This window comes from Anomalospiza imberbis, chromosome 6, assembly GCF_031753505.1.
Source record: "Anomalospiza imberbis isolate Cuckoo-Finch-1a 21T00152 chromosome 6, ASM3175350v1, whole genome shotgun sequence".
Lineage (NCBI taxonomy): Eukaryota > Metazoa > Chordata > Aves > Passeriformes > Viduidae > Anomalospiza > Anomalospiza imberbis.
Genome location: NC_089686.1, coordinates 53015888 through 53043339, shown reverse-complemented (window position 1 = coordinate 53043339; position 27452 = coordinate 53015888). Strand labels below are relative to the sequence as shown.

Here is a 27452-nt window from a genome sequence, read left to right as displayed (position 1 = left end):
TGATCATGATTTTGTCATAAGCATTGGTGTAATTAGTTTTTTTCAGATATCCTTATTTTTCAGAATAATATGATTACTTGAGAATGTCATTTTTTAGTGTCTCTCTCCTTTTTAAATTTTTTTTGATCAAGAATATACTTTGGAATTATATATTGGAGAGACTAGTTTGTAAATGTAACCTCTCCTGACTCTGAAAGAAGGTAGCGAATACAGAGAAAAAACAAATTTAAATACTTTTTTTTTTAAAATATTTTGCTTTATATAAAAATTTGTTGTCTTGATTGCCTCTCATCATACTGGATTTTTTATATAGCTTGAATTAATGTTAGTCAAGTGAGACTTCATGTGTCAGTGTGAGCATGTAACAAACAGGTGTCATTAACTGATTCCATCTGACCTATTATTACCATTCAGGCAACCTCGTCTTGCTGGCAAGTTCAAGGATAATCACTAACTGGAATTTTAGAGAAAGTTTGTTTTTGTGCTCTGTTACATCAGAGGGCTCTTATCAAAGCCACTTTAAATATTCTTCTAGAAGAATGAACATGCATATGTAGACAGTGGGTCAAACACAGGGAAAAGCTCCAGGAGAACATGCTGTGTTCGTGTTAATCAGAGGATATTTTAAGAAAAGAGCCTCAAAAGTATTAAAGGAAAACTGCACTGAGTCTTGGAGCTAAGAATCTATTTCTCCTCTAACTACAGTCAAAGGGTATGAAAAATTAGTCATTGTTAAATCTTGTTTGGAGGACGTCTGCTTATTTAGAAGAATAATCCTCCTTCATTTCAAAGTATTTACAGGTGCAAGTATTTACAAATATTTCTCCAAAGTCTTAGCTAGACTGTTAAATAAGAAGTAAAATAATTTGGATTACTTTGCTCCATTGTATAATTTATTGCTCAGCATAAGTAATTAAGAGTGATCAGTTCAATAAACATAGACACAAGAATCTAATAAAATGGATCCTGACAAACAACAGTAAATTACACAGAAACATTCCTATATGGAATAGCTATAGATTTTTTAGGTAAATTCTATTCTGGATGAGTCTAGTGATCTGAAAGGGTTAGTAACTGATATTCATGTTATTATAAATAAAAATGAAGAGGACTTCAAAAAGACACACTTACCAACTTTTTTTCCCATTCCTTATTAAGATCATCCACATAGGAGAGAACAAAATCAATTCTCCTGACACCATCCCTGAAGAAAATAGAATCTTTGCTTTGATGTCTTTTATCAATCTGTAGAAAATACAGGCATGTGAATAAAAAAAACAAGCGCTGCTGCTTCTTTAGAATATCACAAAAGGCAAAGAATTTCCCCCATACTGCCACAGTTCTTCAGTTTCTTTACAGCTGAAGATATATCTAGGCAAGTTTTAGCAAGGGCTACATCTAGTTTAAGTAATTTCAAAATTAACTGCATATGTCCACAAGCATTACATGTAAATAACTGGTACAGGAAAAATAAATATATATATGTTAGTGTAGCAATACTTGTGAATACTTGAAGCAGGTAGCAAAATGTAAACTCCATGCATTTTCCTCTACATAACAACACTGACTAAATCACCACAGAGACATATGTCCCAGCAATGACCACACATAAAAATAGCTCACAAAAATACAGGGGTGATGATTCAAAATTGAGTATTTACTTTCATGGGGAAAAAATACACCTAATAAAAGATATCAATGTAACAGGTAATTAGTATTCCAATTGATCTATTAAAGGTCATATTTTAATTTACCAACATGCCAGAATTTCAAGTAACAACAATCACTAGTAGGCCACAGTAATTAATGTTAGGCAAATAAAAGCCTGTAACCCCACTCTCCTAGGGAAGTTAACTCATTAGGTAATATTGTTTGTTATCACATCAATATTCAGCTCTATCAAATCACATACAAGACATACAGCAAAGTGCTTTCCATGGAAGTGAATATTCTAGTTTAAATGTAACTCTGTGCTGAGGAAGGTTGTTGTTACTTTTTCAACCTTCCTCAGCAAAAGTGTGTTTGTATAGGGCTGAATTGGGGTTTTATTTTATTAGAGTAGGAACAAACCAGAGTATTACATCTCTGTCTTTTCCCTCTCATACCATGCAAGGATGCATGTGTTCCCTGAGAAAGCACAGGAATTCATTTGTAACTGTGAACCTTGCTCCCAGTTAACAGAAGGCGCCACACAGTGAAGCATGTTATTACTGCAGCATCCAAGCCACTTGCAATAGCAGTTATCACTGCTTTACCCTGAGACGTCGCTTCAGGAACAGATTATACTTCCTTCCACTCTGCTGGAGTAACCAACAAGCAGTTAGCAGGCCCACTGTTTCTCTCCAAGAACCAACTTCTTCAAGCACATACACCCCAACTACAGTGAGCAAGAAATCCATGTACTTTAAAGCTAGGAAAAGCCTCCAAACATCAGAAAAACACAAGCGTCTGCAAATAATATGACTATCATGTCTTTTTTATTAAAGGCAAAGCTGGGCTGGAATCTCTTTGGACAGTAAAAATGTTTTAAGACAATGATTTCTATAATACTACTTGCTACTATTTGGATACTTCAGCAGATTTTAAAAAGAGTAGTAAGAAAGTGGTTTTGAGTGTAGAGCAAAGGTACCAAAACACTGGCTCATGCATAGCGCATGCATGTTTCTGTAATGCTCGTGTTTGGTTGGACCAACTGGGACATAAAACAACAAATGGCAATCATGTAATTCCAGAGCTGACAAAATTACAAGTAATAATATCCACATAATTCATGTGTTTATCTTTAAATAGGCTGAAATTCAATAAAAATAATTGAAAATCCTATTAGTGCACAACTTTATGCATCTTCATTAGACACACTAGTAACTGCTGAAATTAGACACTTGAAGCAGCCATGCGTTATCGAGAACTCCTGTGTTCTGATCTTAGCCCTTGGGGAGGTACAAAACTGTGTTACAAATCAATGCAGCACAAAAAAAGCTAAAAGAAATTATTTCCTGAAAATGCTGCCATCTGTTCTTTGCCTTTCCTCTTCAGCAATTCTGTCAAGGTTTTTTGTTGTTTATCTTCTTGAGAAATAGTTACAGCAGTCCAATTAGACTACTTTGTATGGCGGAAATCAGGACAGCTACCTCAGAAATGCTTTTGCTTCCAAATGTAGAACATCATCTTTCATGATTAAATGGTTCACAAAAATCATGGAATCCAAAAGCAGAAAAGAAAAAGCATTTTTCTATTCTGTTTTGTACTTAGAGGTTTAGGTCTTTCTTTGCAAATATAATTGCAACTAGATGCAAACTGCAAGTTCAGATACTAAGTTAATCAAGTTAAAACAGTGCATAGAACCACGCTAACATCTGTATAGAATCAACAGTACTGTAATTATTCAGCATTACAACAAGTAAACCCCAAAGTGCATTCTAACAACTTAAAATGTTAGCAATTGTCCCAACCACTGATTTAAAAAAGACAGTGACTTCACAAGCACAGAAATTGTTCTAGTGCACTAAATTCATATACACAAAGAAGAAATAAAACAATAAGCAATATTTACTTCAAAAAAAGCTCCTGCCAAAAGAGCATCCCAAATTGTTTGGGTTGCATAGTTATAATTAAGATTATTCAATACAATTGAAGAAGTATTTTATCTTTACTGCCATCAAAATTTGGTCATTTTCTAAGATGTATCAGAATCCTCAGTAATTAAAGGTCTGACTACCAATTTAAGAAGATGCAGCAGTCATTGTCAGATCTGCTTTTAGAAGGGGAATACTTATCACTTCTTTCTCCTTCTGGGGATTATCCTTTGAGACACAGGATTAGCCATTGTGGATAGTGACAGGCCTGCTTATTAACCCATAAATTATTCCTTTCCATTTTGCTGCATTTGGATTTCACAAGGAGAACAAGATCAGTCTTGCACATTCATGAAGGTTTGTGCATACATGTGTGCCTACAAATTTAATGTATATAAAAAGTTTGTAATTTGCATTGATTCTATCAGTGAATCATTAAACATTTGCACATTTTATTTCTTAACAGCTCTTTCCAGAATGGCATAAATGCAGTTAGTGATCCTCAACAACCTGCAGTCATTAAATGAAGGTACACCTCATCATACACAGAAAATATTCTGAAATGTATTCCTCCTGCAATACAAGTAACCAAATTAAAACTTCCCAAAACAGTACTGATAGCAAGCTGAAGCTTTTTACTAATTAAGTTACACCCAATGAGGAACTACAGAAGAGATGGAGCCCTGAGGCATATGGTGAAAACTCAAGAAGCAACAACCACAAGTCATAACAGGAGAAATTCCTACTGGGTGAGAGGCTGTGGCTGAGTGGGAATGCGTACAACAGAGTGTACTGCTAATCTCCATCCTCAGAGATAACACAGCCTGATTTTGCTAGGCCAGGACTGATCTGCACTGACTGTGCAACCTGATCTACATTTGAAGCCAGCACTGCCTTGAGTAAGAGGTCAGCCATCCAGAGGTCCCTTCCAATCCAAGTTCACTGTAGGATTCTATGCAATCACATTACTGCAAACATTCAGCATTTACCACGACTTTCAAAATGTCGAATAAATCCATCAACTACAAAGCAAGTTACAAAACACACCTGTTCAAAACACAATAATGCCCTCCTGTTATCCTGTAATAGCTTTCCAGACTCATTAGTCTAGTTATCTCTCTAAGAACTGTGACCACTCAGCTTGCAGACACAAGTGCTAACTGAATGCTGCAATGGTCTATCATGAAGAGATAAATTTTCTTTTCATGTGGCATAAGTGCAAACTAACAGGATTCATATGGTATTATATCAATAATTATAGTTATTCTATATTTGATTATTTCTCTCTAGACACCCAGAAGAGGCTGGGGTATCGGACCATGTCCAACCAAACAACCCTCCAAGTACCTAGGCTTGCAATACTCACCTCAAACACAATCCAAAGCCCTGCAGTAGGAAACCCTGACTCAACAGGGCAGGTGACAGGAGGGACTAAGATGTCAGCAAGGAAACAAAGCACAGCTCAAGATGAAGTAAGGATGTAAGAGCCCATGGTCCGTTCTGCCCAGACTGGCTTGAGCACGGTGTGTAAATGCTGGCTGGCAGCCCCACATGACATCCAGATCCACCTAGACTTGCCATTCAGCGCTGCTGAATGCTTGCTGAGGAGTCCTTGGCCACCCCACTCCACAGGTGCCTCTGAGACACTTCTCCAGGGCCAAGGCAAACAGTCGGGCACAGGGAGCTGGAGAGGTAAAGCAGCTGCTGGAAGTGGCAGTAACCACCAACACTGGCACAGAGAGTGCTTCAGAGGAACGACTGCGGGCTGAAGCTGAGCCACGGGCACCGTGCTAAATGTCTCTGTGGCCTCACTTGCCCCACTGGCACACTGACAGTGGGCCTTGGGCAGTGTGCACAGCTACCCCATGATGGGTTAGTGGTACTACAGTACCCAAAACACAAATATGCTTTGCAGATTATACCTGAATTATTCAATCCTGTATGTTTTTATAGGACTCTGAGGGATTTCTATTTCTGGTTATCCATCCAACAGGAAACATATCCTTTCAGGTCACTTAGCACAGCTCTCACCTTGGCAGAAGCTTCCTCCAAATACACTCTGCTACTAAATACCCCAGCCCTCTATGTCCACACCTCAAAGACAGGGAAACTTATCCTAGAGAAATACTTTTCAGATTATTATTCAGTCAGAAAACTGCAAGTTCCTTATGTTCAGAAACACCCTTCCCAAATTCAGTGCCTCGGACCTTAAGGTTCCACAAGTGTCCAACCCCACAGAGCAGGGACTGCAGGTTGACCAGAGCACCCTTCCCCTTCTGCTTTTGTATCTTGTATGTTTTTTGTGGGAAGGTGACTTAGAGCAGCAATTCAGTAACAAAGCAGTAACCAATACGAAGTAGAGATGGAGGAACCCATTAGCTTCATTAATCACAGCACAGGGAAGCACCTCTGGCTGTGACTAACAAGAAAGACTAGATGTTACATTAATACCATGGAATGGTTTTTATGATCCCCCATCAGCATATCAAGGAATTACATTATCATAGGCATACATTACCAGGCAAAAAAACTACCTGAAACTACAACATTAAACTGATTTATAACATTTTGCTGGCTTAAAAGATACAGTCTGCAAACAAAATATTTATTTTATTAACTGCATAGCATTGATAATCACACAGCAAGTTAGATATAAAACAGACACTGTAAAAACCCCAAAGAACTACATTAAAACGCAACTAGGTAATTTATGAATTAGCAATCTATGGCAGAAAAACTTTCAGAATACAAAAATGGACAAAAATATAAGGTTTGAAAGCTGAATCAAAATACAAGAAATGTTTCCATAACTGAAAGGGTAGAAAGCATTCAATGACTTAAAAACAAAGTTATCACCTTCACTTAGATCCTCAGTTTGCATGGAGTATTTCTATACTCCTCCTTTTAACTGAATTAAAACAAGCTACAGGAAAACCACATGGCTTTAAGTGCTGCTACGCTAAATATGAATATATATATTTATACATATATATGAACTTAAACATAACTTTATAAATATGTATCTAAATAATATAAATGTATTTCCAAAAGTAAAATGTTCCTGGAAATACATTTACAGAACATACACAAATATACAGGTAACTCTCCTGAAAATCAAAATGGCATATTTCTGTTCCCACTTTATCAGAGACCCTTTCCATGAAGTTCTCATTATTATTCTTCCTTGAAGCAATCTACGCAACTGAAGAGCTTACTCACTTTGAAGACATGTATTAACAACACTCTTAACACCACCCATCCCAATTTCCAGTTATACTTCATGCAGGCTATAAAGTTGTATACAAAACTATAACCTTTCCCATTCAAAGAAACACAAAATCCCATGTATTTCTTTGTAGCTAAAACTTGCAAGCTGCTTTTTTCATCTTCACTCACATTTCAATTCTGAACCACGTTAAAATCTGAAAGCTTTAAAACATGCATTTCAAAGCAGTTTAAGACACCAAGATATTTGCTCTGAAATATAAATGCACATAAAAAGCATCTCAGGATAAAAGAATACATTAAACAAGAACAGAACCAAGAAAAATAAAAAATAAGATAGGAGAGCGTACGTGTTAATGGAAGACACCAGAGCCCAAAGTGAGCAAGCAGACAGTTTTAATACACCTCAGCATGTACTTCTTCAGTTATTTTAAACTATTTTTTTTACTTTTTCTCCATAAAAAAAACAATTATTATTTTAAGTTTTCTGATATATTTGAGAATTTATATAGTTATCTTGTCTGTGAATTTCACTAAGTGGCTATCCTGAGCCTTTCCTTATTATTTACTACAATAAAAAAAAAGAGGCAACATATTTCAAATTATATCAGTGTTTGTTTCTTGCTCTTTAAAACATTTTAAAGTATCATGCTGACTCACAGAACCCTCAGGCTATCATGATAAAAAGGAATCCCACATTTGTTAATAACACCAGCATCAGAATACATCCTATAACCCATCAAACCAAAACAATGATAAAAAAGCAAACTTTCCAGTTTTCTCCACCAATCTCAACTTTTCAATTTTGTCTATTATCCTTTTGATTTATTTGAATGTATCTCTTAAGTAATCTCTAGGAACAAATGCAAAACCACATTCATTTTTATCAACTAGAAAAAACTGGTTTTAGAAGGATGGCATCGTTGAAACTGGAAAATTTTCTGGTGAGGGACGTTTTGGCATACTGTAATAGAAGACGCCACACAAATTCATGCAAGGAAGCATGAATACTTCTTACTGCTTACCACTTGATGTTCAGGGATGAGTAAAGTAGTCTCAGTGCTGTTTAGGCCCTGCCAGTGGCATCACGGGAAAAACAATGTCGTTAGCAATGACGTAAAGGCTAATTCAGAAGAATCAGTGTGGTTCCTGGTGTAAGTTGCTGAAAAGCTCTTCTAAATGATACATGTGTTTTCAGTTGAGATAGAGCTTAAACTAACCTCTATTCTGCAGAGCAGGTTGGTCTCTAGCCTACAGTACCGACTTTTACATGGTCCACACTGATTTTTAAGCAGTAATAATTACAATTTTTGATAAGAGTTAAACAGTATTTTTCACAATTTCCATTGGAAAAAATACAGTCTAAACAAGTTGGTACAGATTACCATTTATAAACTGAAGAACAACTGTTAATAATACTCTTATTTATTTTGATCCCAATGAGAGAAAATGTACACAGCATAGATGACCGGGCATTTGGAAAAAAATGTGCTGCCCCTTACTTGGCTATTTTTAAACTACAAACTGCAATTATACAGTGTACACTGAACGGAAACAAATGCAGTGAGACAAATCCTTAATCTCACAGTGTAGACAAGGTAGATTGGTACCAGTAATTGCAGTTATACCTAATGAGACTAGTGAGGGCTTCCCAGCTTCCAGTTCTGATCCTCACCCAGTGAGGCCCTACCCTAATTTTAATTGCACTTGATCTGGGTGCTCACTGTTTTCCTGTATGTTAGTGTGGAGGCTGCTGCAACATCCTCAGGCCAGTCTCCACACAGGTATGACAGACAGGAACACCAAGAGCAGATCCTCTGCAGAGCACAGCCATCCTACACACATGGCCATCAAACCCTGACCCACCACTGTGGCCTTGCAGCAGTGATGGGTTTTGAGATCAGGTGCTGCTATTGGAATGAATAACGGTTTAGAATACCTCAGCAGTTTCTCCGTATCTAATTCTGTTAGTCAATATCTTACCACACTTCTGTCTTGCTTTTGTGTACTTTGAATACAAACCACAAATTTAAATAGCGCAACCAAACAGTGCAAGTCCATTATGAAAACGCAATAGCTCTCTGTGGAATTAAATTAACTTTCAATAGAAGCACAGTACTAACAGCATTTTATTATTATTGTATCATTTACTGGTTTAGAGCTGTAAAATTTATGAAAGTTTATTACCCCAAATCCAGTTTTCATAAATTACTGTTTATAATTTTTAAAATAATATTTTTCACTTTTATTATAATTTTTCTTGCAAGAAATCACTAAGGTCCATTCCTGTCCTGGTTATACATCAAGTAATACATACACACATCTTTACATTCTTTTTGAATGATGCCATGTCTGGGTATTTGCTTATTTAATTAAATCAAAAATGTCCTCTTCAGAATGCAGTAAAATAAACAGAAAGATTGATCTGTTTTTTGGCGAGGAATCCCCTGAGAAATAGTGCAAATATAAATAGCTGCACTGTGCTCTTACCATAAGATAGTCTGAACTGGGTTTAGAGGTCTAATCCTCCTGTCACTGATGCTACTGGAAAAATTTGCACTGTAGTAGAGAACTAAGGGCTGAGACACTTAAGAGGGAAGATTTTCTCCAATTACACACAGTAAATCCTTGCCATGGAAAGTACTGTACAAACTTAACAGCGATGAAAGCACAGCCTTGCTTTTCAACGCTGCCCTATGGCTCCCGACTTCTCCATTGGACATATTCCCCTCCATCCACTCTGGTACCCTTCCATCTGCTTTTATCCAGCCTCTCCATCCCCTACTCCTCCCACCCACTGCTCACTACCTCCTCCACTGTTAGATGGAAATACAGGCTTTAGCCACCCACTGGTCCTTACTGCCCACACTGCTTCACTCAGAGACATAATTTTACTATATCTAGTGAAACACAAAGCTGTGAGGTGAAGACACACAGCTGGCAATGGCCTTTGTACTTTCCTATGCATTCTGTTAAATGCTTTCCTGTTAGTCATGAGATCTTACCCTGCTTGTTATAACTGTCAGAAATTAATTAGCTCAAGTAATTAGGATTAACTATTTTTAAACTGGTGCTCATACCTTCTCCTGCACATTCCAAGCACTCTGATAGAAACACACAGCTTTTTCATGATATGCCAAAGTCTGTGTACAGCACAAAGGCGCTCCAGCGTTGGTAACACATGAAATGCAAAACAAGAATCAACTCAAATAATCCATCCAACTTCATTGAGAGGAAAACTGAGAGGGCTGGCAGTGGTGGCAGCAGTGTTGGGCTGGTCCCTCTCACTCTGGAATCCACTCTCTTAAGTCTTTAATGCACTCTGACTCTCCCCAAAATAGCCCTCATGTGTTTCTGTTAGACTTGGAAGAAGTATTTTTTTACTTCTTTTTAGATTTTGAAACCAATTTGGTCCATCTTTGCAATATTAACAATGGTAATTTATGTTTCTCTACTTGAAGACCCACCAGTCTGAATTGAAAAATGAACAAGTATAAGTAATGCACAATGTCATGGTGTTTCTTCAGGAAAAAAAACCTCAACCAATTAATTTGGAACACCTGCAGCCCCTGCTGCTCTGAAAAAAAGACAACCTATGAATCAAGCGGTAATTGTGGTAAAAATGCACTGCTTTAATAAATTTACCAATTTACTTCTGCTAACCTGGCTTAAATAAAGACAGCTTGTTCACAGATTTTCTCATGATCTAGTTACATTATGGAAAATCCTGATTAACAGGAATTTTTAGTAAGTATTTTCTTGGTGTGAAATTAATAGAAAGGTAAAAATTTAATGCATAACTGTGCAAAATCAATTCCTATCTCATTACAGGTAGAATAGGGCACAGTTCCTGCAGTCTTACTCAGACAGTAGTGCAATCTCCTGTCTTGTATGAGGCAGAGTCCACATGCATACCAAGCAATCATTTCAAATTACTTTGTGCTTCTTAACTGGAATAAAAAATAGCCCTCTGTATAGATGGACCTCTACAGATGTTGATAAACTACAAACTGGTGATTCAATTTTGCACAAAAGCTGTACTAATTTTACATTTATCCCATCTGAATGGCCTGAACTTTTACTATTAGAAAATGTAATACAAATTCAAATTTTTAACCTTTCCTCCAATCTTGAAATAACTGAGTGATCTCCTTTCCTCTTAGCCATAGGAACTCTATTTTGTCAGTGTATTTCATCTTCATTTACTTATTAACCTGCACAACTAATTACAGTCCCTGAGCAGACACACTATTGTATATTTTTCTAGTGTGCTTTCTGCACAAATAGAAAGCACAGAGGGAAAAAAGTTTCTCAGGTTTTATTTCATTCATCTCCCAATTTGCTTTAAAGGATTTCAGAGGCATTTATGTATTTCTTGGAATAAGAACTCCATAAAGACTGATTCAGGTAGATTCTCTGCAGGGATTCACTGAAGACAGTTGCCCATCCCTAACAGAAGTGGCTGTCTATGTATTATTGATTTAACAAGGACATAATTTGAAGCAGTCTCCATTGCAGCAATTATTTGAAAATACCCCAATTATATCCTTTTTTCTCCCCCTTCTCCAGTCTGCTGCTTGTGGAAAACATCTCCTTGCCTCCCTGCATGACAAAGCATCTAGAAATTATTTATGCTGTAAGTCTTGGAATATGAAAAGCTGATGAAGTCCAAGTGATCTTATTTATTTTGGTCCTGTGGGAGATTTAAGAATAAGAAAAATTAGACTCAAGAAGAAGCAGTTTAAAAAATGGAAAAAATCCAAGGTGAAATAGGCAAGAATGCAAAATCATGAAGGACCAAATGCACCACTTATTGGTGCTCCAATGCTTTTTGAGTCCTGGACTTCATCCAACTTTTATATATATGCTGGCAAATACAAACTGTTCTTCACTTTTTGTTTTACTTGCATCATTCCTTATATCCAAATCACATATTCCTTTGCAGATTACAAAAGAAAGAAAGAAAATAAAAAACAACCGACGACTGAACTATGGGTGGGTAATGTTCCTGCTCTCCATATTAAATCTAGATTTATTTTTTTCCTCCTCTATTGCTAAATCAACAGTAAGGCCTTAGCTTTTTTTCTGTGCTGATGAACAGAAGCATACTGTTGCTGGATGTTATATTTCTTCTCTTCTAAAAGAAAAGACAGCCTGAGCATAATGAAGTAGTGACCTGAATGGAAGTTCGTTTAACTCTTTCCCAATGCTTTTTTAATTAATTCCATTTCTGTTTTAAAATTACTTGACTTAAATTGGTTTAAGAATTCCAAATGTTCGTATTTTTTAACTGCAGAAACATTGATAAGTGACATGAAAATTACCAGCCTATCATAGAGGTAAAATCATTTAACAGAGAAATGTGCTACCTGTCAAGCCAAGAACAAAGCATATTGACCTGAGCTCAGAAGGGCCTTGGTGAAAGGAGGAGAAACCATGCTGGGATAGAAGATCCTGCTGAATTCCTACAGAATGCATCAAGGATGTTAAAAGGCAGCCTAGCTAAGAACTGAATGAAAAGAAATTCTTCTAGTTTAAACAGAAGACAACTGAAGCTGTGACAACACACGAAGACAAAAGATTAGCATTATATGAAAAAAAAAAAGCCCATAAATATTAGGGGCTATCTTACTATTGCAAATACTTAATAGAAGAACTTTTAAATATAGACTTAACCTGAATTCTAGGACATTAATCATCAAGAACTAAGCCTGTCATGGCTGATAAGAGTGTGAAACTGGGCAAGAAGATCAAGAGTAACCGTAACTTTATGTCAGGCTAATGCATGGAGAGCAAAAATTCGATAATTGACAATGTGTTAGGGTTCATTGGGTAGGACAGGGCAAAGCACAGAAAGTACTAACTTAAATGTAATCAAACATCAGATAACCACCTGATTTGCAGAAACAAACTAAGGCCAAACAAGCCATCTCAGAGGGAACAATGAAAACAACAAAACAAAACCCTTATGTTATCAACTACTTACTGATATTGCTAATATGACAATCACAATACTTTGTGATATTTAATAATGAAGTATAAAGAAAAATAATTATGTGAGGAAATATGTAAGTAGAGAATAAGAGAAAAGGCTGCATGAAGTTACCAAGGAGAGATTTTTGAGAGGATAACCAGATAAATTTTTCCCAGACATGAATGTGCTGAAGATCAAAGCCTCCTCCTTTCCCACCCCATCATGAATCTTTCATCCTTCAAACAAGGTTCAAATCCCATTTCCCTATGTATATGACACATGTTGCACTCTTTCTCCCATGCTTCCTGCCTTTTCATATGTCCTAAGTCAGGAACTGACTTTTTCCAAGCTTTGGTGAAATAGGTCATCTCCATCCACTCAGAGATTCTAGTAAATCGCTCAGAATCAGCTTATCATGGTATGATGACCATTGTTCAGTGAAGCATTTGATATGGCCGTTCACTGAAAATTTTCCTGGAGAAAAAGATGATTACAACTCCTACAACAGATTCAGAAGGGAATAGGGTGAACATATGAACAAGTTTTAAAATGGAACTGGTAAATTTATTAAAACATTGGGATGATATGGCTGAATGTTCTAAGAAGACAAAGATCTATGTAATCTAGGAAGCCCTTCTGAGTTCTGTCTTTGTGTGATCATCTCCAGATTTGGTCCTCAGAAGATATTGAGAACATGTTTTACTTTTAAGAAGCTCAGCAGAACAGCTGCAGTTTTTCAACACTCAATTCAACAGACATAATTTTTGATCAGTGTTCATGGCCAGTATGAGACGACAGAACAGCTGTTTCTTTTCCTAAAACTTCCTATCTTCCTCTAAGCATGTAACAACAATAAAGAAATCAGACAATAGGAATGAATATAAAATACCAATGTAAAGATGACATACTTTCAATATTAATTTTGAACCAGTTTCTCAACTGAATACTGGCCACACATTGATAGCTCTTCAAGACATTGTGTACTGTACATATTAAGCAATGAGGCACCGTGAAAAATTTATAGCTGATGATGCTTTTCATGTTGCACATAATGAGGTAATGATGCTTTTCATGTTGCACATAACGAGGTACTCTAGTAACTCAAATCTTCATTTGCTTTCTCATGAATCTTGCTGCACTGTCACAAGGTTCCTAGAGCCATGTAACTCTAGTGTGCCTTGACTTCCCCAGCAAGACAGAAATATGATATGCAGCACAAAACAAAGTAACTGGTTTGTGCAGAAACAGTATGTTTTTCCAACTGTCAAAACAATTAAAGATAGTGTGATTCTCATTTCAACACTGATACAGGAAACACCATTAAGCTCATACTGTTTTCTACCACTACTGTGTTGTAGCACTAACACTGGTAAGTCTCTTCTGAGAGTCAGTGAGTGTCATGTCATATTCATGGCTTTGCTCTTTCAAAACAATACAGGAAGAAAATGTTTACATGGATAAAAAGGAGATATAAGACAATCTAATTAGTTTTGAAAACTAATTGTCTTTTTCACAACAACTATTCTTCCCTCCGACCAAATAGTACGTTAACTAACACCATTCATTCTGTACCTTACCTCAGAGCTGTTTGGGATTTCTGATCCTGCAGTTGAAATAGTTTCAGGTCCATTGCATTCTTCCCCTAAGGAACATTGAAAAAGAGATTCACATAAATACATCCTTTTTTTTTTTAAATATTGTTGTATCTGAAAATGATGGGGACCTTGAAGGCATGGAACTATGAACAAGTAAAGGATCGAAAATAATACTCATAATACATAAAATCTTCAAGAATGCTTGAGAAAAAATGCTGCAAGACACAATATACTCAGTCTGTACTACCTTGGTGTAACCTTGCATTCACAGAAACATATTTTTAACAGTGACAGAAAAAAAATCTGTTGTCATCACTTACCTTTCTTGTCTCAAATATCTGCTAGGTCTAAGAGGCTTTCAACTCAGAGTTTTGCTGCCTCAGTTAAGGAAGTCCAATTACCCGTGGAAGTGTTTGCTAAGAGATCAAATTAGGGTGTGTTTTTTTCCTAAGGAGTCAATGATGCATTACTTCAAGATTAGAAATACCCATGTAAGGGAGGTATGACAACAGGATCAAGAATAGTAAAATGAACTTTATTACTTAGCTTCTTGTTCAAAAAACAAACAAACAAACCCTAAAAAAACCCAGCTCCAAAACAACAACTGATAAAATAAACTAAACAAAAAAACCTGCCTTCATTTTAACAGCAGTAGTGAACTCCAACATGACTTTCCCAAAAATACAAACATTTCACCAAAGACACTATTACTAAAATGTTAATGCTAAAGGGAAAATCCTATTCAGTACCTTCATAATCTTAAATTGGATCAAGACACTGGCTGGGTTTGTGCCTCTGAATTTACACTGTCACCAGTTTCCTATGGAGAACAACTCTGAGCCCATAAGCTAGGCTCCTGCTCCAAGAAGGTTTTTGTAAACAACCATCTCTGCTGATTAGGCAGACCAGTCTCTTCAATCAGGCACCTAAATCACTTCACCAGAAAAGGATAATCAGCTTTAAAAACAGCTGATCAAAATCTAGACCATGTCTAGAGACACCGAAAAATGGTGTCTCTTTCTTTCAGAAAAGAGAATCCATCTTATTTCTTTCTCCATTAAGGAAGCAATGCTGAGTATAGCTTAGACTGGACAGCCTTACACTGGACCACTGTCAAGACAACTACAGTTACATTATTTCTGCCAATAAAACAAGCATACTTTTCTTTTTGTAATCGGCAAATATTTGATGTCAAAATTGTGTCCAGGAAGGATATAAAGTGGTTCTTCAAAAATATATAATAAGCTACTTAAGTCCAGCTTGAGAGCATTTTGTTTCCTACAATTTTTTTTCTCCTTTAAAGTTCTCTTACAGAAAATGGTCTCTGTAATTTTTAACTATACATATGATATGATGAGAAATCAAGCAATGGTATGCAAAGTACAACAAATAAGTTTCTGAATGCCAAGACAGTTAACACTGTTGCATGCTATTCTGCTAGAGCAAACTATACCTGGGAAAATCTGTATTAGTAGATACAATCTGAACACCAGGGTAAAGAATGGGAGCATCCCTACCACGTTCTGTTACTTGTGCTGTCTAAAGCCCTGGAAGGCAGGTGGCTACTGCAGACTTGGCCAAAGGTGCCAGCCCAGGGCCCAGGAGCAGAAACCCAGATATTTTGTCACACAACTCTCCTATTCCAGGCCAGAAACAGTCTGGCATCTTGTCCCTGCAGCAGGAACACTCTATTTTCTACACTGCTGAGCGAACTTGAACAGATTCAATGGCCTATAACAGCCTTGGGGGGGTGGGGAGGCAGTGGTTCTGGATTTTATCCTCTCTGTAATTGTGAAAGTCTAACCTCAGAACAAATGTAATTGAGAGTTCCACATTTTAAGCTCTTTCCCAGTACCATAGCTGATTACTTATGCAACTTGTGGAAGGAAATCTCTTGATATCTCTGTTCCACTGGAATAAACATAAGTAACCCTAGGGCAGCAAGCACACGAGAAGGTAAAAAGAGAACGCAGAACATATATTAACTGAAAAGTGCAACATACTCAGTATGTCCACTCCTTGTAAAACATGTAATCAGATTGCTGAACATGAGCAGCACAAGCAATGCACACCCTAATCACGCAGGAAGGTGTAAAGAGGCCTCATCCCAGAACTGCACCAAGCACCATGAATGTAAATGCACAATTACATCTTAACCAGGAGAGCTGCCAACAGATAGCCAACAACTGACTTGCAAATCACATTGCAAAAGGCCTGGCTCATATGTGATACCAATGACTCACATAAACTGAAGTCTGATTTGCAAGAGGCTCCAAGCACTAAAAAAAAAAAAAAAAAAGCACAGAGGAAACAGAAAAAGGGAGGAAGGTAAAACACGGGTTAGTACAATACCTTCTGAATGTGACGGCTTGAACTTGGTGAGAATTGCAATGTCATCTTTGAAAGGAAAAAACACTTCAGTAAGAACCAGAAGTAACATTCACTTTAACATAAACCCATTTCATAATTCTTCTTTATCCTTTACAGTACAGCCACTATATAAAGCAAAAGAATAAGCCCTGGACACCAGAGGCTGTGACTTAGACAGAAAGCATGGCACAAGCTCCTCTTGGAACACCAACATTCACCTTTTTGTCCAGGCACCTTATTCAGAAACACAAACAAGGATGCCACTTCTCCTTATCAGCAGCAGGGAGAACCATAACAGCTTCTAGTAGTCAAGAAAATGCTTTTGAAATTCTTCATTAAATTACTGCTTCATATCTAAAGATGGGAGTAAAACAGTAATATTCTGATAAAATTCCGTATTTAAGGGTACGTCCTTGTTCTCCAACACTACATGCTTTTATGTATATAAACAGATCTAGAAATATATGCATGCCAAAAACAAACAAGGACACTTACTAAATGAAGTGGCCCTTTATTATAAAATTTGTATAAATAGCAGAAACTCTTTGAAATGTTTTTTGTTCAAAACTAACTCCAGTACAACTCCACAACTATTAAACCTCACTAAATTATTTTAGAAATGTATCATTTTAGTATTTGTTCAAATCATTGGCCTTCATGGGAGTGCGCATATCCTACCCAAAAGAAATGCCTCTTTCCCAGTATAACTGGTATCTTCAACAGCCTTACAAATCTTCACACAGCTATTATGTGCAACTCCTTAAACACATGTGCCTTGGCAGTGTGCACGTTACTGTAAATAAGCAACTTTCCTATGGCCTATAATTCTGCGGTATGAGGCAACATATGCTGTCCCAAACTACACCCAGGGCAACCTACTTAGAAATTTTTGGTATGCCACCTGTAAGAATTACAGACCATTTCTACTTCAATTACAGACCCGAATGACGAGAACAACAGTAGCCCACAACACAAATGAACATTTGGTACTGAAGAATATAATCAAGATAGATTTAATCTCTTAAAATATAAGTAGTTTACTCACAAAATGGTTCCTTTCATTACTGTAATCTTATGATTTCTGTAACAAGCATAAAAATGGCTTCTTGTGCAATTAAACAATCAGATATTCTACAATACTTCAAATTTGTTCACAGTGCCGGAATCACTTTGTTTTTCTTCATGGCAAAACTGATGAGTTAGGAAAAGGTAAAAGTACATGTGTTCAGTGCTATTCCAAAAAAATAATGCTGGCATTGTAAGTCAAGGCCTCCCACAGATTCTATTTTCTGATAATAGCTGCAGCAAAGCAAGCGGCGCCAAAAAAGGAACTGCACTTTCTCTGGGAGAAATGCAACTTGTCACAGGTCATGTCCTGGTCACAACAGTAGTGCCTCGACTAGGCAAGTAAAAGCCCAGGACAGACCAAACCACAGGACTTCTTACGCAAATACTGTGCACTTCGAAGAATGGTTTCAGCTTTGAAGAACGTTTTCAGCTTCCAGCACTCTCCTAGATGGAGAAGAAGCACACTCTGGAGGATACTGGAGTCTGGTCACCAAAACAGTATTACGGAGAAATATGCCTTGCTAGGGAGAGAAGGGATTTTAGCCATACAGGTGTGTCTGTACGGTGCTACACATCTTCAAAAGCCAATGAAAAAAACCTTGGCTTTTATAATAACTAGCACAGTCACAGCCATGGATGCTCCAGCCCCTTTAACTGTACCTAACCTCCAATTTCCCTGGAAGATGACAATCCTTTTACTTCAGCACCCTCAGTAAGTCCAAGTCTGCTGGGAGACGGCAAAGAAAAAAGCTTGGCTGATGATGCTGCACTTGAGGTACAGCTGGGCATGGTGCAGCTGGTGTGCAGATGCTGCTGTCTGGCACAGTTCAGAGCAACTCTGCATCAGAAAACAGAGCAAGAGAAGGCTTTTAAGCTTTCCTTTCTTCCAGCTTCTATAACCCTGATTCATCTGCACCAAGTACAGCTCTTGACAGACTGTTTATACCACTAAAAACATTTACATATGTAAATGGTGCCTCCAAAATCAGGTGGCAGATGAAGAGACATTTTTAGGGACCAAAATTTGTTTTGCTACTAAAACTAGAAAATCATCTGATGTTGCGGTGTGTCTCCTCCCTCCCAAAGGTAACCCTCTCCCCCCGCCCCAACCCCCATGAGCCCTGGCTGTGAGACAGGGGGTCCAGGGGGTCGAGTGATTGGCAGATTTGAAAGATACCCCCTGCCCCCTGTGGCTATTGGTAGACCTAAGTGCCCCTTCTCCCCTGGCACCCCTCCCCCTCACCTGGTTGGTGGCTACCTGTCCCTGCCCCTCCCCTTACCCCCGGGTTAAAAGGACAATCCAGCCATGTGGCCGGCCCTTCTGTTGGAGCTGCCACCAGGTCCACAACTCTGTAGCTGAAATAAAGACTCTGGATCAAGCTCCAACAGAAGTGCCTCCTTTCTTCACCATCGCCTGAAGCCTCTCCACTGAGGAATATCGCTCGCAGCCTCTGAGTAACCCAAGGGTGTCACTGGGGAGGAAACATCCCAGCTGCCGCCATTGGACTCAGCAGCAAGGCAAGCCCGGGCAGGTCTCTGTCGGAATATTGGGAACCCCAATAATCTGCATTTGCACATTTAAGACCTGTGCAAAGGAAAAGCCACAGACAGGATTCTCATGCGTGTATTGATAAACTGCATTGTTTAGCAGCAGTAAGACAGTATTACTATTGATTCTGCTATTTCAGTATTGTTTCCAAAATTCTGCTTTCAATTATTTCCACAATTTTCTTAGACACAATAACAGCATCCTTTTCAGCCAGCAAAACCAAGCAAGGAGCTTTCAGACCACTGACACTGCTCTACATATGTCTGACACACTGGCATATTAGTTTATACACATGCCTATACCTAGAGCAAAATTTTGATGGTCCAGGTAAAATGAAAACAAACAAATAAACAAACAAAAATCCTAACAAATCCTGAAACTTACATTGCAGTTGTTATGAAGTAGCTACTTTGTACTATGAAGAAAATTCCCAATATTCATCTTTAACAGGCTATGAAAGAACATTCTTCCTAGATATCTTGAAGTTACCATCTTAATAAACCCCCAGACATTATTCAATGACTGGGCCTGGCCAACAGGAAAGAGAAATGAGTCACTTCCTCCAAGTAAGCATCATAATGAATTGCAAGTGCTTCCATATATAAGGAAAGCAGCTTTACAATGACTTATCAACTAAACTTTTGCACATACTGATCACATCCTCCAGAGCTGGATGGAGCTGCCACTGGGAACTGGAAACCCACCGAGATGACTTGTAAGAAAGCAAGATAAGGTTACTACTCCAGCTGGTATTGTCTGAAGAGTAGTAACTGTGCTGCTGAGCCAAAGGTTCAATCCTAAGATGATGTCTGAAGTGGTGATGCATGCACTCACAGAGATGCTTCTAAAAATTTAAAACTTTTTAACAATGAAAACATTCTCAGTGAATCCAAGAAAATCTATTGCAAATATTTTAAAAGAATCTTATTAGTCCCTTAAAAAGAAGAAGATTGCATTCAAGTATAGGCTGCTTCACTGACATATTAATTTTCTTCACGTGCTTTATTATTAAACAAGTACTTCCAGAGAAAAGGTATTTATCAACACATCAGAAGTAAAAGAATTTTACATAGGCATGAATAGTTGGAGATCTGTTCCTAACAGTAAGAAAATTGCATTTAGCATTTGGAAAAAACACATAGTTCTAGTCCTAATCTCTAGTATAGCAACGGGGTATTTTAAATCAAAATGGGATGTTTACCTTCAGCTGCCTCCCTTTTAAAGAACCACAAAACCACCTCCCCTTTTGATTAAAAGCCAGTGGGATTGCATAAAAGGGACTACATTCAATAAAAAGAGAAGTTGTGCAAATCTGTTTTTAGCAAAAAAACCCACAAACATAGTGTTGTAACAGAGAACTTGAATGGCATTCTAACACAGTTCAGGTAATAACCATCTTTATATTTTATGTACCAGTACAGGCAAGACTCAAAGCACGCTGTGAGCATTCACACACACACTGATTAACAGGTTCAAATGCAGTTAACAAAGAAAGCCCAGATGAGGAATAGATGGATAAAGTCAAGTATTTTTAAACTGCATAGCATTTACATGATGCAAGTATGAAGAATGCCAAATAAATCTCAGCAGAACAGGATGGTAGAAACACCAGACTGCAGGAGTTCTGGCAAATCATGAAGCACTAGGGCTGTGCTTGTTCGCCTTCAAGAGTATTTATATATTTGGGGCCAGATTTCATCAGCACTATCTGACTGCAGAGGCAAGCAAACAGCTCCAGCAAAGGCCTTGCACATACATGAAAGTGCCAGGTGCTCTTGCCTCTCCTTCAAGGTAAATGAAGAAAGAGGAACTGCAGGAATGTTTTTCATCACGGCCCAATGGAACCACGAGCACTTCAAGAAGTGTTAGGCACAGACTTGCTTTCCTAGTGTGTCCAGAGACACAATGAACACCTCACAGCATCATTCATTAGTGCATTTCTCCAACTTCCACTGAAATCACCAATGTAAACTCTTAGGCAACATAGTCTCCAATTTCTTTCAACATTTGCAGTACACTAGCATCCAAAACTAGTGGAGGGCCCAATTAACTATTCATCCTGTGCACACACATTACATTCCTACCCTTGTATGAGAGATCTTCTAGAGATGTTGTAAATGAAAAGGGATACATAAACTAGGAAACTAATTATGCAAATATAGCAGTATTTTTTTTAAAAAATCACCTCAAGTTTACTGTCCTCTGGTGGTATTCCTCAATTTCATGTTATCCAGACATTTAATTTCAAATTGCCAATTTAAATGGCAAATTTTTGCTCCTTCTGGTTCATTATGCTCTACCTCACTCAGTACTTTTCTGGTTATGGTTCCAATGAAATGCATTATTATAAATTTTGCTACTGTATTCACCAAGTATTTAATTTTCTCACATTACACAACATAAAAATATACCAGTAAAGGAAGATGTTTTATAAACAAATGCAAGATTTGTAAGACTTATAAGAATTGGCATTTTTGTCCAAATTACTTTAAAAATGATAGAATATCTTTGGAATTCCTATACTGATCCCAAAGAGAAACTGTTCCTATCAATCAAGAAAATGATCAGGGCAATGGGCCATGGTTTCCATTGCCAAAACTTTTTTTATGTAAGCACCAGTTAATTAACAGAATTGAAGTTGGCAAAGTGGTTTGAAGAACGAAGTGGCCTGAAATCCACATCTGCTAGCCATTACTTGTTGGCATGGTATATTTCTAGCACACTATAAATTGTGCAAACATAGACTTTCTGATTTCCTAGCCAACAGTTAAGACAACTTCTTTGAATAACAAACCACAGGGCCCTTTCTAATTTAGGGCTAGTACAGCAAATGAAAGGACAACCATCTGCATCATGAGTCCTACCCACATGGTTTGCTGGGGTTCTGCTATCTTGCCAAAGGCCTCAAATTTCATATTTACCCTTTTGAGCCTAGTAAAGAAGATGAGAATCCCTTGGGATTTCCTGTTAGAAGACTGCCCTTCATGCAAAGATATACTCACTTCCTAAAAAAAAAGTGTCTGGAACTTTACCACGTCTACTGGTCCTCACTGAGAGCCACTGGTGAACAAAGGCATGAACACCACAGCTTTAACAGCTTTAGGTTTCAATAAAAAACACATATCTATATAGTAAAATTCAAGTAAACAAATCCCAATAGACTCACCTCCTCCCCCACACAGTATTTAATCTAACACAAAATGTTACAGTTGTTACAACAAAATACACAATGCTACACAAGGTGTATCTACGTACAAACTTTAATCTATAAATAATTTCTGACATGTTATTCAGCTTTAGCACACAGCAAATAACAGTAAATCCCTCCATAACTGTTGTTATAACTGCAAGAACTCTCCCTAGCAATACTCAAACACAAGAAACTTCCTTGTCCTTTCTGCATTTATATACATATGCACATGGAAAGCTATCACCAAATATAATAAAATTACTGCTAGATAAAAAAAATACAACCTGGTAATTACACTGCTCTTTGGTTCAATCCCCAGATCACAATAAAAACTAGTGCAAAAGGTCACTGCATTATTACCTCTCCTCTTAACATCTGATCACACTTTCACATTACCTATACCTTCCTGATGACATGTTTGGGTTAGGTGACTATTTGTCTCCTCCACGTGCATATGCAACTAATTGGTTTAAAGATATAAAATATGAAGACATGGTATTTGGTTTTTTGGTGGCTTTGTTTATTCACTTGTTTGGGGTTTTTTTTTTTTACAAATTATATGCCAACAGTTCACAAGCATGATTTTGAAGGATATTTTCTTCAATGCCCTTTTATCTTATCCGAGTATCTTATCCTTGTACCACAGTAATTATTAAGTCTTTGTACATAAAGGTTAAAGTGTATTTCCATTTGATAATACAGTAATCAGTTTATTTCTGTAGGGAACAGCATAGCACACCAGGCAATGCCTTAGCAGCAAACTGATAGAGAGGGAATCACTGAGAGAACATCACTCTGCCTTACACCAGGAGATGCTAGTAGCTTTCTTGGTGTTTATTTGGCATTCACAATCCAGAATCTCTGACCCCTGCTGAACCAAACCATTCCTCCAGGAACTATTGTGAGGGAGAGACAGCTGCAGAGCATTTTCTTTCGTATTCTGAGTGAGAAGGTGAAATTGTTACAAAAAGACTAAAATGCTTTCACCTGTGATGGCAGGACCATCACTCAGTTCAGCACCTGAGGGATCTTAGAGGTCTTTTTCAACCTTAATGATTCTATGAATCCGGCTGTATTTCCCAGCTTCCCAAAACGTGGCCTGAATATACCACATAATTGCTACTGGATTTAAATGGCATGCGGGGGACTTAATCCTTCCTTTGCTATTCACTGAACTGCAGACAGTGAGTTTAATCTCATATGCAGGGTGCTCACCTAAAATGAAAATGCTGTCCAAGAGCAATTTTTTTTTAAACTAAAACAATCTTTGGAGAAAAATCCATATTTAACAGCTGCAGTGGAATGGGCTTAACATTTTCATTTTTGCATTAAAAGCACCACAGCTATACAGTGATACGATACAAGTTATTGGGATGAGTTCCCAAAAGAAAGTTTTCCTACTACAAACAGGGGTTTTCTGTTACAAAGAGGTTTAACTTCCAATAAACAACCTGTATTTATACTGTGCCCCTGCAGTGATGCATGGCAGCCAGTAAAGAAATTCCACTCAGAAACGAGGCAGTGGTTGGGCTAAGAGAATATTTTCTCCCCTGCCTTTCATATTATGAACTATGTCTAAATTTCTTGGAGCTTTTATTTCATTACCTAGGAATAAACTACCAAATAGCTTTCCTCTTAACAAACCCTTTGGTTTAGGCCTGTGGGAACACGATATCCCATTCAGCGTTTCCACAAATAGATCAGAAATTACTACGTGCACTGTGACAGTAATTAGAGACAGATGTAGTTTTGAACGGAGGCCTGTATTTTATGTTACTGGTATGAATTCTGATCAAATAAGTTCAGTATCATTTTATTAAATAACAGCAGGATTTGGCCCTGAATGCAAGAAGCCAACACACTGACACAAGCACTGTTGTGGCACAAGCACCATTGGCTTTCACCGATTTTTTCCACCTTTTTCAGAGGGAAACAAGCAAGATGACAACCAACCTAAGTAAGCATTTGAATGAAGATCCCTTAGAGTGTTTTGAGCGCAAACCAGGCTCCTGGAAGTTCTGGAAGAGGAGCCATGCGTATACAGGCAGCATACTTCAAATCACGGTATGGACAGAAAACTGGCAGACTTGGGATATCCCACAACACAGTTACTGCAGCCTTAACATGCTGGGGGGGAAAAAAGCTACTTAAAGTGAACGTAGACATAAATAATCCTAGCAACACATTACAGTCTTCCTCTAATATTTACATTCCAATTTTGCAAGTTCAGTTTTCTTAAGACTGTCATATTTGGGGTAAATGACACACACCTTCCAACAGGAAGCAAAATCACACACACAAAATTGGAATTTTTTACCTCACACAGATGTAATTCAGCAGGAAGCCAGGACACTTCCTTCAAGGTAAAACTTTTGGCATACAAACTCTAAACAGACAAGTTAAACTTTCTGTTGCTGGTAGAGCTTTGCACCCCATAACCTGCCACCCAGAATTCAAGTTTAATGAAAAGCAGTAGTAAACTAGAATTAAATACACACATATTATCCAAATACAAACATGTCTTTAAAGAAAACAAGTAACAGATGTTTTCTCTCCTGCCTTGTTCCTATTGACTTACATAGGCCCTGCCTGTACACAACAGACACCTAGAGCCTTAAGAGGCTTTTCCTAAAAGGCACAAAGCATATGCTTAGAAGTATAAGAAGTCCTACTAGCAGTATATGTACACCGTTAGCTTTTCTAAACAATAATTTAAGGAATTTTCTGGGGGCTTTTTAAACTTGAGAGACTTTTGGGCAACAAATTAATATAATTTTTTAAAAGCCTACTCACTTCACCCCATATTCAATTTGTTTCTCTTTAAGAAAAGTGGTTAATTAACAAAATTGAACTGAATTAAAATATGATTTTGTATGGAGAGTTATGTGCTACTATATGGCAAATCCTTCTTAACCATCCTTGAACACTGAAACCCCTCAAATCTCCTTATATTCACTATTTATGACTATAAAAACCCCACAAGGCTCATGGGAAAACTGAATAATGTGGAATAAAGTTTACAAAACTGACTTCATAGAATCATTCCCTAAATAGGAATATTTTGTGTGTTCTGTAAATATTTTTTAGTCTCAAGCTACTTCAGAAGAATAACCCATGGAGAGAGCATCTCAGTCCTAGCACTTTTCATCACTCCCAGGCAGTGGGATGGGCAATGACTCAGGTCTCTCACATCCCCTTTGGAACAGGATCGCTGGCCAAGAGGCTGTAATATCCATCTGCTCGGGTTCCTAAGGAGCCTGCCAGCTCCATCAGGCCTTCCCAGAGAGGGCAAACCTTTGTCTGACACTTGCTGTGAATGCCTGCCTCCCCACAGCTGGACACCCCTCCTTGCTGTCACTACAAAGAACTTCTTTTGGATAATTTGACAGTCAATATTGCCATCATACCTCTCTGAAACAAGACTGCCAAATATTTTGGAAATCATGATTTTCCACTAGTGCACGAGGTGCTTAAAATGACACTATATATGTTTTTCTAAAAGAGACAGTGCAGTCAAATTGTAAAGGAGAACAGATAACCCAAGAAGCCAACACTGGGACTTAGTGGTTCTTTCCTGCTTTAAGATTTTCACTTCTAGGACTGATGACAAAGCATTATTCCCAAAAAAAGAAAATTTTCTAGACCAGCAATTTCCTTAAAAAAAAACCACCAAACCTATACAGTCTCATTCTGAAAATATCAACATGCTGTCTTACTTCTGATTGTTGATTCACGTTGCCAGGCGAGGTGCTGATAAACACACACTTGCGTCATGTTATTTCACAAAATCCTAATATGACTACATTTATTATAAGTAATGACATACCATACTGACATGAACTGGAAACTGTAACATGGCTACAGCTAAAAAGCAAGGGCCTCGACACAGATCCGCTGGCTGCACGTCCGCTGCCGCAGGGTCTATCCGAATCTGACGGGTGCCAGCGCATCTGGGATGGAGCGAGGGGGAAGAAGGCTGCTCACACCTTCCGAAGTGAGGTGACCCGGTCTGCTCGGAGCCTCCTTGTAAGAGCAACCTCAGCTCCTGGGAGCCAGCGCCACATCCCAGCTGGTGCTCCGAGGGAGGCTGAAAGTTTGCTGTCCGGCAGAGGGACCTTTGTATCTGCTCTGTCTTTAAAGATAAAAATCAAGCGGATTCTCTAGTTTTTGTTCTTGGCAGGATGCTGATACGAGAACCTTCATTTTCTAGGTTTATTTGAGGATTATAAAGATCGAATCATAGCTGGATCACGCCCATGGAAAAGTGGTTTTGTTCTTCTCAAGTGAAAGCCGAAGGATTAAAGGCTCGATGCGGGAGAGGTCAGGATTCACCCGAGGTCAGCCCCAGCTCACAGACGCCGGCCTGCAGACCCTGGGGAGGAACCAGAGCCCCCCAGACCCCTCACACTACGCTCGCCTCCGCTCCTCGTCCCCCGGGGGACAAGGGCGGAACAGAACCACGATCCACCCTCCCCGCCCTCTCCTACCGTCCGCCGACAGAGCCATCTCGATGAGGGTCTCATTTGCTTTCTTCCCCAAGCGGTTCATGGTGTCCGCCTTTCCGCTACCGCTGCCAGGGAGCGGCCGAGGAGCAGAGCGGTGACTCAGGGCGGCGCGGCCGCCCCATGCATGCGCACTGCCCGCGGGGGCGGAGCGGCTCCGCGCGGGGCGGGGGCGCGGCGGCAGCCGCCGCAGGGCGGGCGCGGCCCTCGGGGCCCGAGCGGGTCCATACCCCCGGGCGGAAAGGCGGCGGGGCGAGGGCTGTCCTGGCCTGTATGGTACAACCCCAGAATTAGGCAGTGTGCCTGAGAGCAGGGTCCGTGATATGTGTGATATGGGTTCAGCTGTCCCAGCTGTGTCCCCTTCCAAGCTGCTTGTGCACCCCCAGGAGCAGAAGGCGCCTGGA

The 27452-nt window shown here is 38.6% G+C and overlaps 1 protein-coding gene across 6 annotated transcripts in view; it reads right to left on the bottom strand.

Annotated features, from left to right (window-relative positions):
• Positions 1–27175, bottom strand: part of ANO5 (anoctamin 5) — a 56634-nt gene extending 29459 nt beyond the window's left edge. The window contains exons 1-6 of one of the 6 annotated variants that reach the window (XM_068194184.1): positions 27034–27159; positions 16722–16766; positions 14352–14416; positions 7826–7873; positions 2256–2300; positions 1132–1245 (exon numbers count right to left, since the gene is read on the bottom strand). In XM_068194184.1, coding sequence (XP_068050285.1) covers positions 1132–1245; positions 2256–2300; positions 7826–7873; positions 14352–14416; positions 16722–16766; positions 27034–27094 — 378 coding nt within the window. In that variant the 5' untranslated portion in view covers positions 27095–27159. Of the gene's footprint in view, positions 1–1131; positions 1246–2255; positions 2301–7825; positions 7874–14351; positions 14417–16721; positions 16767–27033 lie in introns of all 6 variants that reach the window. The other 5 variants (XM_068194186.1, XM_068194185.1, XM_068194187.1 and 2 more) reach the window with 5 other exon arrangements.
• Positions 27176–27452: the final 277 nt, after the last annotated feature.